Raw genomic sequence first — 17978 nt, 5'->3', positions numbered from 1 at the left:
ATATTTGAGAAGAGAAAAGGAGGTGGTCATGTATCATCAGGGAAAAGCCTTTTCATGACAGCAGGAACTCACTGGCACTCAGGAGTCGTGAAAAAGTAAAGGCATTTTGGGGGAGTAGGAGTAACGCAGGAGCAGGCAAGGTAGAAAAGAGCTCTGGCCAATTACAGACTCCACACCCTGAGTCTCCAGCAGAGTAAGGAATGCTTTTCTCTGGTGTACCTGGTTCCAGAGGTTCTCATACTTCCTTTTCCTCTGACCTCCTGGGCTCTCAGGCTCCGTTATCTTGGCTCAGAGAATTCACACTCACCTGCCTGGCAGCATCCCCAACCCCGACTTCTGCCTCCCCGAAGTCCCACTGACGATACCTCCTTGTTATCTCTTAACTCTGTGCAGCCCTCCCTATTCCCACAGTCACGGCTGCCTTGTCCAGGCCATTTTCTCTTCTACCTACGTTACGGGAAAACCTCCTACCCAACCACCATCCTCTAGTGATGTCCACGCCAGTCCACCTTGAGCTTTACAGCCACAGCGATCTTTTCAAAATGACACCTGACCATGTAACTGCTCCACATAAAAGCATCTTATGACTTAAGTATTTACATAATATAATCCAAACTCTTTTGGTAGGCATTTAATAATCTTTTGCCAACAAATTTATTTATTTATTTATTTAAAGGTTTTATTTATTTATTTGACAGGCAGAGATCACAAGTAAGCAGAGAGGCCTGCAGAGAGAGAGGAGGAAACAGGCTCCCCGCTGAGCAGAGAGCGGGGCTCGGTCCCAGGACCCTGGGATCATGACCTGAGCCGAAGACAGAGGCTTTAACCCACTGAGCCACCCAGGCGCCCCATAAATCTTTTTTTTTTTTTTTTTAAAGATTTATTTATTTTCTCGAGGGAGAGAGTACATGTTTGTGTGTGTGAGCACGGGGCGGGGGAGGAGACAAGCAGACTCTCTGCGGAGTGGGAAGCCCAATCCCAGGACCCTGAGACCATGACCTGAGCCAAAATCAAGAGTCAGACACTTAACCAACTGAGCCATCCAGGCTAGCATTTGAACACCTTCATGATGCTTCATGATCTGCTTTTTTTTTTTTTTAAACCTTTTTCTCCAGTCATTTCTCCCTTCATTTCTATCTCTCAGACAAATTCTCTCTATACCCTAATGCACAGGATTGCTTTTGATTCCCTGTACAAACCAACCACCCAGGATCTCTAACTTCTAGGACTTTATCTCCTGCCTTCTTCCTATTCTCTATCATCTACCTAGAAACACCCCCTTCAAGATGCAGCTCAAATGTCTTATCCTCTGGCAAGCAGTACTTGATTAGGCAGGAGAGGTACTTACTTCCTTGGCTGTGCTTGCACAGTCCCCCATATGCCTCTCGATCTCCACCAGTATCCCCCTGGATTACAGATTGTTATCTATCTCTGTTTGTCTCCCAGTCCCCCAAGCCGAGATGGTGACTCTCACCTCAGAGTCAGAAACCATGTCTGTACCATCTCAACCCCAACACCCCTCCTTTTGACACACACGACAGGGTCCTAGGTACATGGGCATGGAATCGGAACGAAGGTACTGAAGTTTAACTCCTATTTCCCACGGATGGATTCCGTAAGCTTCTTGCACGGAGTAGTAAGTCCCGACAATAAATTTATTTCTTATCCTCAGAACAAACACATGTTCTAGAATCAGCATTTTCAACATGAGATGATGGAGATGTTCTGTATCTGCACCATCTGGTACAGTACTTACTAAGCACGTGTGGCTAGTGAGCATGTGAAATGTGGCTAGTGCAAATGAGGACTGAATTTTTAATTTTATAAAATTTTAATTAACTTAAATTTAAAAAGTCACCCGAGGCTACCAGGTAGTATATTGGACAGTGCAGCTCTACATTCTCCTCGGTAAAGAACCTTCCTAGAAATAAACGTTCCCTCACTAGTTTACTAGCCTCTGCCTTGCTCTTGGGGCTTAAGGGACTGCACAGAGTAGGATGGGGTGATTTATGAAGCTCAAAGCCACAAAGAGCCCTGCATGGCCAATGATACCTGCCTACCTGCAGAGGGCCTGGACAAACCCATCATTCTACAGGAACTAGCACTCATAGACTGACTTTCTAGACAGCCCCAGGCTGCACTGGTGGATTCCAAGCAAATTCCAGGCGAATAAAAAGGACAGAGTCAACGGGGCAGCTCTGCAAACCCTGGCAATATTAAAGTCTGCTGAATGCAATTCAAACATTCAGCTGGCCCAGAATTAAGGACCAGCAGATACGAATTTGATGGAAATAATGAATTAGAGGCTCAAAAGAGGGAGTTTGGTGATCTGCAAAATTGGAGAGCTCTGTTTACAGGACAAAGTGTCACATGGGTTCAAAACTCTGTCATCTACAGATTATCCTGAAGCCAGTAAGCATCACTGAAGAGGAAATATTAGAAAACCAGGGCAGAGTGTCAGCACCCAGAATCCTCCCTCCCTCATTGTGCAAAGGGCCCTGACAGTCTTGGAACTTTACTTTCTTTTTTTTTTTTAAAGATTTTATTTATTTATTTGATAGAGAGAGAGATCACAAGTAGGCAGAGAGGCAGGCAGAGAGAGAGGGGGAAGCAGTCTCCCTGCTGAGCAGAGAGCCCAATGCGGGTCTCGATCCCAGGACCCTGAGATCATGACCTGAGCCGAAGGCAGAGGCTTTAACCCACTGAACCACCCAGGCGCCCCGGAACTTTACTTTCAGTCTCAGCCTAACACTTAGCCTGTCTTTATTCCATGGCATTTGGGTGACAAAAGAAAGGCACTTTGGTCCTGCGTAGAGAAGTATGGGGGTTACTACCCCATCTCCTCCACTTTTCATTGATGGGGGTATCTCTTCACCCCTCTTTATTGGTGTTCTGGAATCTCATGACTTCCATTTTTAAAAACTGCTCAGTAAAGGTACATTATTGAAATGTCTATATAAATGTGATTTAAGGGGCACCTGGGTGGCTCAGTGGCTTAAAGCCTCTGCCTTCGGCTCAGGTCACGATCTCAGGGTCCTGGGATCGAGCCCCACATCGGGCTCTCTGCTCGGCAGGGAGCCTGCTTCCTCCTCTCTCTGCCTGCCTCTCTGTCTGCTTGTGATCTCTGTCAAATAAATAAATAAAATCTTTAAAAAAAAGTGATTTAAGCTTTATTTTTCACATGATAACTAATAAGCCAGAAAAGTTAAATCAACAGATTACCTGTCCTGATTTTAGGGACTCACTGTGCACTCTAGGACTTCAAAGTGAGTTAAGTAAAAGATCTGTGCTAGACAGGGAGATTAGGATCCTGCCCAAATAGGATGAGAAGTTATGCCAGAAAACACTGAAGAGAGTGGTTCGGTTCCTTAGCCTCACTGCATCTCAGATGCAGTTAAAGAGCCTAAACTTTGACATTAGGCAGGCATGGGTTCGAATTCAGGCTCTGGGTTCAAATCCAAAACATTAAAGGGCAGGTCTCTTTGAACTTCAGTTTTTTAATCCATAAAATAGGCATAACAATGCCTATAATGCTAGAGGCTGTGAGAAAAGAATAAGACAGTAATATAAAACACCAAGCCCAGTGCCTGGCATGTAACAGGTAACACAGTGACTTCTAGATCTTATTCTTGAATTGTAAACTACAGTTCAGAGCCCCTCACTTTACAGATGAAGTTTAGAGTTCAGATTTTTGTTTTCCCCAGATATATTCTCTTACCTGAGTAATCTAGATGTGATTAAAAAAAAAACAAACCAAAAATAATAATAATAGTGTAGCGCTCTGCTAAGGCTTGCTGCCCAGTATCATTTATTTTGCACAATTACCTTGTTGCAGAGGTACTGGTACTATCCCATTTTATAAATTCAGAAGGTAGGAATCAGAGACTTGACTATGGTTACAAAGCTAGTCAGAGGCAGAGTAAGGATTTGAAGCCAGGCCTGTTTGTGGCATTAATTCCTATCCTCTGGAGTGTCAGCGGGGGCACTCCGTCCCCACCCTGCAGGATGACAGTGGTTTGGTTGCTCGGGACTTCCTCCCCAGCCAACAGCCCTTACCTGTGTAGTTCTTCATCAGAGGGTGAGTACTTGGCAGTGACATCAGCCAGCTCCCCAAAGATCTGTTTGCTATAAACGGTGAGAGAGGACAGCAGGATTAATTCCTGCCAGGTAGAGCTCAGGAGGCACGTGTAATCCTTGATTGAGAGCTCGCAGAAGAAAGGCAGTTTCTTGATCCAGGCAATCTGCCTAAAGAGTAGCTCATCAGCCAGGCGGCAAAGCAGGGCAAACAGCTCTGCCTGAGTCACAGCATACCTGGGGGGAGAGACAGTGGAAAATCACTTCCAGTGGCCAGAGAGGAGGATGGGGGCACAGGGAAAGGGTACTCCTAAGAGTAAAAAGGGTCTCCGGCAGTGGGTTCCTTGACCTTGATCATGGGTCTCCAGCTCCATTCAATTGAGTCTAATGATAAAGGGGCAAGACTGGGGCCAGCAGCAAGCTCAGGGATTAAGAGGTGAGTTTGGTGAGAAAAGGTTGAAGAAAGGGAAAGGAAACTTGGAAATTTGTGCAATTATTAGGGAATATGACTTCCAATGTTAACATTTCAACATCCCACTAATGTTCCATGTGTTAGAGAAAATTCCATCACTCCTGCATTACTTTTGGCTACGAGAGCTCCAGTAGGGCGAACCTGGTGCCCACCCAACACAGGGGCTGGCACAGAAATGCGCCCAAGGCCATAGGGCTGAAAGAGAAGAGAAAACACGTTTAGCTTTCCCTGCTCTCAGTGCACCCCCTGGTGGAGAGACTTCAGAAACTAAAGTTGCTCAGTCCTTGAAAGCTACCCCTGTATGGAAGGAGCAGGGCATTTCTCATCTCTGCCCTGGATGAAGAGAGGGTCCCAGTTTTCTTCTTCTCAAGGCGCCTGGCATGACTCGTTTCCATATCCCCACGCCCAGGTTTATAAAGATTTTGTGTGGCCTTCTTGTAAGCAGATCTTTGAATTTCCTCTTCTGATACTGGAGACTAGCTTGAGAAATCTCAGGATACGTCCTATGAGGTCTGAATTGATAACAAACAGCCTGTGCCTCAGGCCCAAAGAGTAATGGGTGCAGCAACTGATGGGCCTAGAGGCCGAGCGAGCATCGACTCAGGTAGAGCTGACCGAGGAACAAGAGTACTCCTTCCCCCACTCAGGTCTGTACACACGCACACGGCACCAGCGCACATGGTACCTTGGCTGCGGATGCAGACAGTCGGCACACACGTAGTGCCTTGAATGCCTTGTTCGGGAGCCTAGACTTGATGCGTAATTATTCCCAGAATTACAGCTCAACTCTGGCTCAGAGCCAGAGAAGCACTCAGGCCACCTCAGGGCCTGGTTTACCTAGGCCCAAGCAGAAACAAAAGTCCTTTAATCCCAATTCTCTAAGGATTCAGAAACAGCCCCAACTCTGAAAAAAGATGCTCAAAAAACAAGGGACTGCTGACTTCAAAAATAAATACAGATTTGTCCTCTGAGGCGAGTCACTACTCATTACCCCCGACTCATTTCAGAGCCTATGGGATTAGCAGCCAGGGATGAAGGCGGGTGTGGGGTAGGGGGTCATTGTGAAGTTGCAAGGGCTAAACAGGGCACTCACCCATCTTCAATCAACATGGGCGTGCCCAGTGGCTCCAGGTCCTCGGCTGACACCAGCTGGTGAATCAGACTGTATGACTGGGGATCCAGGCTGCGAGCTTGTGGGGGCAGGAGTGGCGAGTGGGCAGAATAGCTAAGAAGGTGCGGTATGTACTGATAGTGTGGAGGCACAGACATCCCCATGTACTGCTCCCTGAACGCCATGAATCCATTTAGTTCCACAGACCTACTGAAGAGAAAAGTCTCATGTCAAGCAGAACCATGGCAGGTCTACTGTCTGCTCGAGGTGGCTAGGGCGTTTTTTGGCCATGCAGTCTGTCTTCATCAGGGACATAATAAATGGTTACATGCATGTCTCCCCCACTAGACAGGGACTCTTTGCAGGTGTGTATATGTGTGACTTATCACTGGACACCCAGGACCTGGCAAAACAGGTACTGAATAAAGAGTGGTTGCATAAATTCTTTGGATAGGTGTCACGTTTAAAGAGATTTTAATGGATACTCACAAACTACGACCCACAAAGGTGGGGGTATGTATTTTTTTTACTGCTAGGAAAACTAAGCCATAGACAGGCTAAGGGCCTTGCCAGGCCATAAAACAAATCCAGCACCTAGCAAGGAATCTGACATGGAATCTGGCAAAGAATGTGGCACAAACTTTCCTAAACATTTAAAGAAAGGAACACCAAATGAATAAAAAAGGAACCACCAAATGAATAAAAGTTATAACAAAATAACCAAGAGAAAGGCAGATTCTTATCTTCTTCTCTTTCCTGGAGAAATCTAACCACTCTGTCACCTAAAACAAAAATCCTCACCTAAAATCTAAAATCCTGGGGCGCCTGGGTGGCTCAGTGGGTTGGGCCTCTGCCTTCGGCTCAGGTCATGATCTCAGGGTCCTGGGATCGAGTCCCGCATCGGGCTCTCTGCTCAGCAGAGAGCTCTCTGCTTCCCTTCCTCTCTCTCTCTGCCTGCCTCTCTGCCTACTTGTGATCTCTCTCTGTCAAATAAATAAATAAATCTTTAAAAAAAAAAAAAACAAAAACTAAAATCCTATATGCATTTGCTGTAACAGGGGTTGACAAACTGTAGCCTATGGCCCATTTGGTAAATAAAGTTTAATAGAACACAGCCACATTCAATCATTTATATAGTCTCTGGCTGCTTTTGCTCTGTAATGGTAGGGCTGAGTAGTTGAGACCCAGACTGTGTGGCCGGCAAAGCCTAAAATATTTATTATCTGGCCTTTATAGAAAAAGTTTATCAATCCGTTTCCTATAAGAAAGATTTCTGTAAAAAAGGAAATCTATCCTGGTAGTTGATGGCTACATTTTTTATATGTAGTGACTAACTTAAGATAATATTCTTGAACCAAGAGTCTCCAAATTAGCATTCCATGATAGCAGCAATTTAACTAGCTTAAAAATTTTCAGTTTCTTAAAACTTACAAAGTGAAAATCTTCACTCTTGCTGAGACAGAGAAATGAGAACTTAATTCAATATTGTCAATGTGGTTTGTTTTATTTCTGTGATCAATGTGAGAGAAGAGCTACATTTAAAATGGTATTCTGTTAGGTAAAGAACGTCTGGGCACAGGCGGCAGCAATATCACTTTATTAGCCTGCAGAAGAGAATGCTGACATTTTTCAAGGTCTTTAACAAAAAGTAGGCTGTGAAATGCTGCTTTGTGTCATCCCGGCCCCTCCCCAAAAGACGGAGCAAGAGTGTAATGGCTGAGACAGACTGGCAGGAATACCTAGCCCAGAGGTTCCCTGTGGGTCTACTCTTTGGGTGGTCCTAGATGATACTGGGTTTGCCTTAAAGCTCACCTGGAGGACAGTGTGGAGCCTGGTGAGGGCTGGTTGCTCTCTGAAGCCCTGTTCCCAGGGGAACTGTGGTCGCTGTCACCATGGTTGCTCCAGTGATTGGCTTCTTCCTCAAATTCCTGCCCAGACATGATCCTTTCGATCTCTTCCTCTGATATCTTTGATAAGGAATTGATACATGTTAGATTGGGTGCTCGGGATAGCCTTTGTTCCTTCTTTAGGACCAAGAATTCATTTAAACCTCATAAGGATTCCCAGAACTCTCTAGAGAGATACCCAGATTCCCTCCCCTCCATCTCCATACTCCAGGGCTTCTCACTCATCTTAGGACAGCTCAGTTGCTTGCTTCCCAGCACCGTGGCTCACTATGGCCTTCCTCTTGTCCGTTTACCCTCCTCTCAAGCCACAAAGCCACCACGTTCTTCAACACTCTTTGAGTCTATTCTTTCCTACCCCTGAAACACTACTCTTCAAGAACAAACTCCTGCGTGCCTTTTAAGACCCAATTCAAATGTCACCTTCTTTGTGAATCCTTCTATACTACTTAGACAAAATTTTAGGTCCCTCCTCTATCCACTTCTAATTCTGTGTATTCTGAGATAAACAGAATAGCACAGTAGTTACGAGGATGAATTCTAGAGTCAGACCACCTTTGTTCCAATATAGTTTCTGCTACTTTCTAGTGGTACAAGTCATTAAACTATTTGAATTCAAAATCTGAACAAAAATTATCCATGTCATAGAGAAAATAATAGTATCTGTCTCATGGGATTGTTGTGAGGATTAAATTAGTTAATATATCATCACATGGTTAGAAAAGGGCTTAACACATAGCAACAATTATGGAAGGCTGACAATGTTATCTTCATCATCACTGCTGTTTTTTTATAGCACTTATGGTAATGCATCATAAAAATACCCCCTATCAGACCTAAAGCTATAATCAAACCCAGAAGAAAGTACTCAAAGAATGCACATTGGATAAATAAACAAATGTTCACTTATTAAGTACTGTCCATGAAACTTCACAAGGATTTTCAGGATGAGAAAGACATTCCCAAGCCTAAAGAATAAATAAGAAGAAATTTAGCTTAGGCAAGTGAATTGACTTGCCCAAGAGCACAATGTGTGCCTGCATCTCAGGAGGAGTTTAAGGAAGAGGCCAAAGTACCCAAGTATTCAGTCCACGGCTCCTGCTACTATACCGTAAAGGGAGTGAATAAATACATCTTCTATAAAGTGTTTAACCCAGAGTTGAAGCCTAACTGCTAAACTCAGCACAGGATGAGAGTGAATAGGAAGGAGTAAGGGCCAGATAAATTTTTATTTCTTGCTCCTATAGAAAGCCTGGGAAGACATTTTCTTTCAAGTCCATCTGACTCAAACCTACATAACTCTTTGTTCCAGCAGCCTGTGAGGAAACCTTGAGCTACTCTGATCATCAATACAGGAGGCATCTAGAATTGGAAGCCAGCCAGCACACAGGACCCGAGAGGGAAAACATGAAACATTTAACTGGTACAGAAGTTGAGCGATTTGTCTTAAACTTAGATTGTATACTGAATTACACGGGTAGTCTTTCTTTAGTCAATAATATGTAACAAAACAAACAAACCTTTTCTTTTAGGGATCTTTAGAACACTGAAATCTCAGATGTTATAAGACATGTAAAGACAAAAGACGCCATCAAACTACAAGACATCTACGGAGACCCTGACTGAAGCAGCCTCAGTATTGGTAGTGAGAGCAATTCCAGAGCTTGGAGGTCTTGCAAGCACTTGAGCTGGGTGAAAAGAAGCAGTCCTAATAAATCAGATTATTCCAGCTGGGAGCCAAAGTTGGACTGCATCTGTTCCTCCCTATGGGTCCCACAGGATGCTGGGCAATCTCTGTTAAATTAAGGGGATAGAACATATCAGGAGGGCTTGTATCTAGGTTCAGATCTCATCTGTCATTTCCTAACTGGGTGCGTACTGCTGGGCACGTCACTCAAGTTCTCTGAGCCTTAGTTCCCTCCCCTATAAAATGAAGCTAGTGCCACCTACTGAGTAGTTTGGGCTCCCTCTTAGGGTACAGAACTGAATCAGTCAGACTGGAAAGGCTAATCTAAGATAAAGTGATGAAGTGCACAACAGGTACTCAATACACTGTAATTTTATCCCTGATTTTTAATTATAAATTAAACATAGTTAAGAACTTGGGAGATCGGGGTGCCTGAGTGGCTCAGTGGGTTAAAGCCTCTGCCTTCAGTTTAGGTCATGATCCCAGGGTCCTGGGATCGAGCCCCGCATCGGGCTTTCTGCTCTACAAGGAGCCTGCTTCCTCCTCTCTCTCTGCCTGCCTCTCTGCCTACCTGTGATCTCTGTCTGTCAAATAAATAAATAAAATCTTTAAAAAAAAAAAAAAACTTGGGAGATCACAGCTCTTTCTTCCTAACACTCCCTAAAAAGTAAGGAAAAAAGGGAAAACTATATGCTCAGTATCAGAAAGTCAAATGCAATGACATATGAAATCGGTTTCTCTGAGCATTAGCTCCCTCCATTCTAGAAAGAACAAAGTCTAGAGACGTAAGCGCCAGAAGATCCCTACCACGGTGGGAGAAGAGTACTCAAAAGACACTGAATAATGAATGCTGAGATTTTTCATTGAGGAAACGCTTAAGAATTCTTTCCAATAGATACACACTACATCTAAATATAAAAAGAATGACTACAAATAAAGGCTATACATGAAAAGTCTACACTAACATCATACTCAATGAAAAACTAAAAGTTTTTTCTCTAGGATCAGGATCAAAGCAAAAATGCCCATTTTCACCATTTCTCTTTAACACAGTATTAAAGTCCCAGCCATTGCAATTAGATATGTAAAAGAAATAAAAAGCTTCTAAATCAGAAAGAAGTAAAATTATCTAAGTTCACAGATGACATGATCTTATAAGTAGAAAACCAAAAAACTGTTAGAACAAAAGAATTCAGCAATGTTTCAGGATACAAAATCAACACAAAAAAAGTCAGCTGCATTTTTATATAGTAACAGTGGATCTGGAAAGGAAATTAAGAAAACAATCTCAGTTACAATAGTATCAAAAAGAATAAGATACTTAGGAATAAACCTAACTAAAAGGATGAAAAAAAAGACTTTAACAGTGCTGAAAGAAATTAAAGGCATACTGGGGTGCCTGGGTGGCTCAGTCATTAAATGTCTGCCTTTGGCTCAGGTCATGATCCTGGGGTCCTGGGATCAAGCCCCATATTGGGCTCCCTGCTTGGCAGGAACCCTTGCTTCTCCATCTCCCACTACCCCTGCTTGTGGTTCCTTGTCTCGTTATGTCTTTCTCTGTCAAATAAATAAATAAAATCTTCAAAAAAAAAAAAAAGAAAAAAGAAAAGAGAAAAAAGAAATTCATAGATTAAAAGACAATTATTGTTAAAATATCCATACTATCCAATGTGATCTACAGATTCAATGCGATCCCTATCAACATTCCAACAGCATTTTTGGCAGAGATAGAAAAACAAAATCCCAAAATTCATATGGAAACCCAAAGAACCCCAAATAGCCAAAACAGTCCTGACAAAGAACAAAAAGCTAGAGGTCTTACACTTTCTGGTTTCAAAACTTATTAAAAGTTATAGTAACCAAAAGAGCATGGCATTGGCATGAGGACAGGCCTATAGATCAATGGAACAGAACAGAGAGACCCCAAATAAACCCACGTATATATAGTCAGAGCTGCCAAGACTACGTAAGAATAGTGTCTTCAACTAGCAGTACTGGGAAAACTAGATATTCATATACAAAAGAAGGAAATTAGATTCTGGTCTTATACTTCATACAAAAATCAACTCAAAATGGTTTAAAGACTTAAATATAAGACCTGAAACTATCAAAGTCCTAAAGGAAAACATAGAGAAAAAGCTTCTTGACATTGGCCTTAGCAATGATTTCTTCAATATGATATTAAAAGTACAGGCAATAAAAGAAAAAATTGACAAATGGAATTACCTCAAACTAAAAAGCTTCTGCAAAGCAAACAATCACAAAGTCAACAGGAACGTACAGAATGAGAGGAAGTATTTGCAAACCATTTATCTGATAAAGGTTAATATGCAAGAGATATCAGGAATTCCAACAACTCAACAGCAAAACCCCCAAATAACCTTATTTAAAAATGCAGCACCTGGGTGACTCAGTCGATTAAGTGTCTGCCTTTGGCTCAGGTCATGATCCCTAGGGTCCTGGGACAGAGCCCTGCATCAGCCTCCCTGCTCAGTGGGTAGCCTGGTTCTTCTGTATCCCTCTGACTGCCAATGCCTCTGCTTGTGGTTTGCCCCCCCAACCCTCTGTCAAATAAATAAATGTAGGATGTCTGGGTGTCTCAGTCATTAAGCATCTGCCTTCGGCTCAGATAGTGATCCCAAAGTTCTGGGATTGAGTCCCCCGTCAGGCTCCATGCTCAGTGGGAAGCTTGCTTCTACCTCTCCCACTCCCTCCCCATTTGTGTTCCCTCTCTTGCTGTGTTCTCTCTCTGTCAAATAAATAAATAAGATCTTTAAAAATAAATAAATAACATTAAAAAAATTAAAATGGACAAAAGGGACACTTGGGGGGTTTAGTCAGTTAAACGTCTGCCTTCGGCTCAGGTCATGATCCCAGGGTCCTGGGACTGAGTCACGCATTAGGCTCCCTGCTCAGTCAGGAGACTGTTTCGCCCTCTGCCTGCCGTTTCCCCTGCTTGCGCTCCCTCAACCCCTCTCTCCCTGACAAATAAATAAAATCTTTATAAAAAATAAATAAAAATGGGCAAAAGATTTGAATAGACATACAAAAAAAACCTTCTCCAAAGACATGTAAACAGCACAACCAACATGTATATGTACAGATGCTCAATATCACTAATCAGAAAAATGCAAATCAAAACCATAATGAGCTAGTGTCTCACAACTACCCAGAATACCATTATCAGAAAATAAGAAATACCAGAGAAGATACAGAAAATTGGAACCCTTATGCACTGCTGGGTGGGAATGTAAAATGATAGGGCCACTACGGAAAACAGTATAGAGATTTCTCAAAAAATTAAAAATAAAACTACCATATGACCCAGTAATCCCCCCTTCTGAGTATTTATCCAAAAGAACTGAAATCAGGATCTCTAAGAGATATCTGCCCTCCTACATTTACTGCAGTATTATTTATAATGCCCAAGAGATGGAAACAATTTTTTTTTTTAAGATTTTATTTATTTGACAGACAGAGATCACAAGTAGGCAGAGAGGCAGGCAGAGAGAGAGGAAGGGAAACAGGCTCCCTGCTGAGCAGAGAGCCCGATACGGGGCTCGATCCCAAGACCGAGATCATGATTCAAGCCGAAGGCAGAGGCTTTAACCCACTGAGGCACCCAGGTGTCCCAGAAACAAATTTTTAAAATATTTTATTTATTTATTTGACAGAGAGAGAGAGAGAGAGAGAGAGAGATCACAAGTAGGCAGAGAGGCAGGCCTAACCCACTGAACCACCCAGGTGCCCCAGAGATGGAAACAACTTAAATATCTGTTGATGGATTAATGGAGAAACAAAACATGGTATATAAATACAACAGAATATTTAGCCTTAGAAATCCTAGCATATGCTACAATGTGGATGAAGCTTAAGGATACTATGCTAAGTGAAGGAAGTCACAGAAAAACGAATACTGCAGGATTCCACTTATATGAGGTATCAAAAGTAGTCAAACTCTTAGAAAGAGGAAGTAGAATGGTGGCTGCCAGAGACAGGGAGAAGGGCAAATAAGGAGTTGTTGTTCAATGGGTATACAGTTTCGGGGCGCCTTGGTGGCTCAGTGGGTTAAGCCTCTGCCTTCGGGTCAGGTCATGGTCTTAGGGTCCTGGGATCGAGCCCCGCATCGGGCTTCTGTTCAGTGGGGAACCTGATGTGGGCCTTGATCCCACAACCCTGAGTTCATGACCTAAGCTGAAATCAAGGGTGAGTCACTCAACCACTGAGCCACCCAGGTGCCTCTAGAACGATCTTTTTAAAATGCAAATCTGACCATGTCTCTCTCTGCTTAAAAGCTTTTAGTAGTTGCCTCTTGGTCTAGAGCAATAATCCCCGAGGCATGGTCCTGCTCACTGGTGTGCTGAGGTATTCACTTGTTGGGTCATGAACAGATCCAATTTTCTACCTTCATGAAGTTCTTCTGCTGGCAAGTGAGAACAAGTTGGCGTAGGCTGGCCCCACAAAGAATTTACCTAAGAAGCTATAATCAAAAGGCCATTCTTTAGAGAACAGATTCCACACTCAAGGAATCTGCCTTCTCTTCTGCCGCTCCACTATATGTGCCCAGTGCTCTAGCCCAACTCCATCAACTTCCTGTGAGTCCTTAAGGATTCATCATGTGGTCTTTTTACTGTCTGTTCTGTCTAGCAGTAATAGAAGATATTTGGCTCCACAACTCTTCCAGCATAGCTAATTCCTCCTTTTCCTTCGAGACTCGGTTCAAACTTTACCTCCTCTAGGAAGGCTTCCCTAAATGTCTTCAGTTCCCAACCACGTTCCAATTAAAAAACAAAAAACAAACAAACAAAAAAGAAAGTCCCTCCTTTCTGTAATCTCTGGGCATCCTCTGTTACCATTCACTATACTCGGATGTCTAGTCACACATCTGTCTCTCCCACTAGACTGAGTTCACAGTACAAAGGACCTTCACACAGTAAGTACTACTTAAATATCGGTGGGATAGAATGGTTATTATTAATCCTCTTCTACAAGTAAGGCAATGAACTTTCCGCTGATGTATCTTTAGAGACACTGAACAGTAAAGTAGTCTTACTGATTTCTGCCAGGCTAAGTTATCAACAACCTTGAGTGACTGACATAAAAAATCCTCTGGATGGTTTAGAATCAGAATTAGATTCATTTCCTGTGAAATTCTTGGGAAGGGTTGAGGGAATCGCAAGAAGAGCTTTAATCATTATGTTGCATATTTAAGATCTTCAAAGCACTTTCATAACCAGGCTCTAAAAACCATTTTACAGTAATGAAAGCAAGATGGCTCCCCCCATCAGGAGATGAGAGGATCAAGGTAAGTAGCTACAGGAACATCAAAAGCACTGGGCTTCCAGGACAGATCACAAGGACTGAGGCCTAGAACTCACCTGGACGGGCCCAATGCTCTTATTTCGGCCTCCAGGCATGCCATCTTCTCTGATTGCTGGAAGGAAACATAAGTCAAAACAGTCAAAAGCATACCCACAGAAATCTAAGCACAGAAAGAGAACTTACTTGGCCAAAAGCACGAGGGAGTTATCGGTGAAATCAAGATTAAAACAGAGGTCTTTCTGGACCCAAAGTACATACACTTTGCATTATTGTAGGCTACCTCATAAGCAACAGATTCTTCTGGGCCCCCAAAGCAATGGACACATACTGCACACCTGCATACATTTAAAATGTTCAGCAAAGGGGCGCCTGGGTGGCTCAGTGGGTTAAGCCGCTGCCTTCGGCTCAGGTCATGATCTCAGGGTCCTGGGATCAAGTCCCGCATCGGGCTCTCTGCTCAGCAGGGAGCCTGCTTCCCCCTCTCTCTCTGCCTGCCTCTCTGTCTACTTCTGATCTCTGTCAGATAAATAAATAAAATCTTAAAATAAATAAATAAATAAATAAATAAATAAAATGTTCAGCAAAGGTGACGGCGTTATTAATAGTCCTGTGCACAGTTATGAACATCTCACCAGGATAATGCATCTGAAGGCTTCAGTAAATTCAAAGAGAGGAAGAGAAAGAACACTTCCATTTTTACTGTATTTTATTTTTTTTAAGATTTTATTTATTTGTCAGAGAAAGAGGGAGAACAAGCAGGGGGAGCAGCACACAGAGCAAGCAGAGGGAGAAGCAGGCTCCCTGCTTGTGGGACTCCATCCCAGGACCCTGGGATCGTGATCTGAGCTGACAGCAGATGCTCAACCAACTGAGCCACCCAGGTGCTCAGAATATTCCCATTGTTAAAAAAAGTTTTTTTGGGGGCACCTGGGTGGCTCAGTGGGTTAAAGCCTCTGCCTTCGGCTCAAGTCATGATCCTAGGGTCTTGGGATCGAGCCCCGCATCCAGCTCTCTGCTCAGCAGGGAGCCTGCTTCCTCCTCTCTCTCTCTGCCTGCCTGTCTACAAATTAAAAAATAAAATCTTTAAAAAAAAAAGAGTTTGAGTCTAATTTTTAGGATGAGGAGAACAGATTTTTTTTTAATTAACCAACATTTTGATCTGACTGGTTTCTCCCTACAAAAGCAGTCAATAAAGGGGTGCCTGGGTGGCTCAGTCGCTTGAGCATCAGACTCTTGGTTTTGGCTCAGGTCATGATCTCGGGCCCTGTGTAGGGCTGTGCATTGTGTGTGGAGTTTGCTTGGGATTCTCTCTCTCCCTCTGCCCCATGTCCCCACCCAGCGTGTGTGTGTGTGTGTGTGTGTGTGTGTGTGTGTAGAGTAGCAAGAGGATGGAACTTGGAAGTTGAAGAGGTGTGTGTGTGTGTGTGTGTGTGTGTGTGTGTGTGGAGAGTAGCAAGAGGATGGAACTTGGAAGTTGAAGAGGCCAACTGGGGCCAGATCAGAGATAGCCTTTAATGTCAGGGTAAGAGTATGAACTTCAGCAGAAGCAGCTGAGGGTAAGATGGAATGCAGAGGATGTGGTCAGGTCGGCATTTTTGAAAAATCTTTGCGATGGCTGCTTTGGAGGCTAGCTTGAAGGAGGCAATGTTAACAACAGAAGATAAGCAAACAGCATCATATGACAATAAGCTCTGCTATATATACATATACATATATAACTAAAACACCTTCTTCCAAAAAAATTAACATGAAGAATCTAGAAAGTCCTTGGGGGCAGGACTGAGGGTGAGGGTTCTAAGCATAACGCTCAGTTCCCGTGGTAACTGAAAGTCTAAGAGGAGGATCATTTTCCTTACACATTTCAGAATTAGACAAGCTTGTCTAAATCCCGTTTTGGGGGCACCTCTGTGGCTCAGTCTGTGAAGCGTCTGCCTTCAGTTCAGGTCATGATCCCAGGGTCCTGGAATCAAATCCCACATGGGCTCCCTGCTCAGTGGGGAACTCACCCCTAAACCCACTAGTGTGCATTCTCTCACAAAAATAAATACATTAAAAAAATCTTTTAAAAATTAATAAATCTAGTTTTTGCCTGGGCTGTGTAACTACAGGCAAATTTCTTCACCTCAGTTTCTTGAAGAATAAATGGGGCTACTGGACCCTATCTTATAGGTTTTACTGAGGATTACATATAAAATAACATAGCTAAATCAACAAGCATAGGGCCTGACACATAAACTAGGTATTCAGTAACTAATCCTTCCCTCTAACCAGCCTCTTTTCTATGTACACAGTAATTAAAAAAACCAAGGTTCTATTCCCAGCTTTGATGGAGACTTAACGTCTTCATCTGTGAAATGGAGATAACATAGTCTTCTTTACAAGGCTGCTGTGAATTTGGAGTGGGAAACATTCACAGCTTATATTAGAATCAGATGCATACTGGTTTTTGTCTGGAGATCTCTTTCAACCTAACTGCAAGCTCTAAAAATCCTTAAAATTCCCTCTCTGCTGTTCTAGAGTCAATGATAGACTTTAGATACTTCTATACCAATACTGAGTTTTCTATGTCTTTGCTTCAGCTCACAGGTGCAGAATAAAGATCTATCATCAGCAGATCCAACACTGAATACATTTTACTTGATATCTCACTCTCACTGTCTTGGAGGTGAGGAAGGAACTCAACAGGTTTTTCTTTTTCTTTCTTTTTTTTTTTTTTTAAGGGCCACAAATCTTAAAGATTTACAACTTACCAATTTTTTGTTCTGATATTTAAAAGCTCATGTTATCTCTCAACCCTCCCACCCCTTGGACTAAGGAAACTCACATATGATGGACACATACTATGTTTTAGGTACCATCTTGTATAAAACAAACCCATGAGGAAGTGTCAGTATCACTCCCATTGAACGAATGAATATAAGGCTCAGAAGAATGAACTATTTTGTTTACAGTAACAGAAACTAAACAGCAGAATCAGAGTTGGACTCCAGACTATTAGATTAAGACCAGACTTCTTTCCACAACTACTTTTCCCCATAGTATGTCTATATACCACAGCTGCATAAACTCTTAATCACACTACCCTAACATTCATTAAAATACACTGATTTTCCAGCCACTGAGGTGGTAAAAAATTCCCTTTGAAAATTAACTTTGATTTTCTTAAAATCTGATTTAAAGAAGAATATAGGGGCGCTTGGATGGCTTGGTTGGGTGTCTGCCTTCAACTCAGGTCAGGATCTCCGAGTCCCAGGATCGAGCCCCACATCGGGCTCCCTGCTTGGTGGGGCATCTGCTTCTCCCTCTGCCCCTCCTCTGGCTCGGGCTCACTCTCTTTTGCTCTCTCTCTCTCAAATAAATAAAATCTTAAAAAAAAAATAAAGAAATAACCAACAGTACTGGCTTAGT

The 17978-nt window shown here is 42.9% G+C and overlaps 1 protein-coding gene across 2 annotated transcripts in view; it reads right to left on the bottom strand.

The window, feature by feature from the left end:
• The window catches only part of NR6A1 (nuclear receptor subfamily 6 group A member 1), a 233455-nt gene that overhangs the window by 13986 nt on the left and 201491 nt on the right, over positions 1-17978 (bottom strand). The window contains exons 4-7 of one of the 2 annotated variants that reach the window (XM_044264932.1): positions 14627-14682; positions 7470-7624; positions 5640-5867; positions 4057-4311 (exon numbers count right to left, since the gene is read on the bottom strand). In XM_044264932.1, the coding sequence (XP_044120867.1) occupies positions 4057-4311; positions 5640-5867; positions 7470-7624; positions 14627-14682 (694 nt within the window). The remainder of the gene's footprint in view (positions 1-4056; positions 4312-5639; positions 5868-7469; positions 7625-14626; positions 14683-17978) is intronic. The other variant, XM_044264934.1, reaches the window with a different exon arrangement.

This window comes from Neovison vison, chromosome 9, assembly GCF_020171115.1.
Source record: "Neovison vison isolate M4711 chromosome 9, ASM_NN_V1, whole genome shotgun sequence".
Classification (NCBI taxonomy): domain Eukaryota; kingdom Metazoa; phylum Chordata; class Mammalia; order Carnivora; family Mustelidae; genus Neogale; species Neogale vison.
This window is presented reverse-complemented; position numbering and strand designations above follow the sequence as displayed.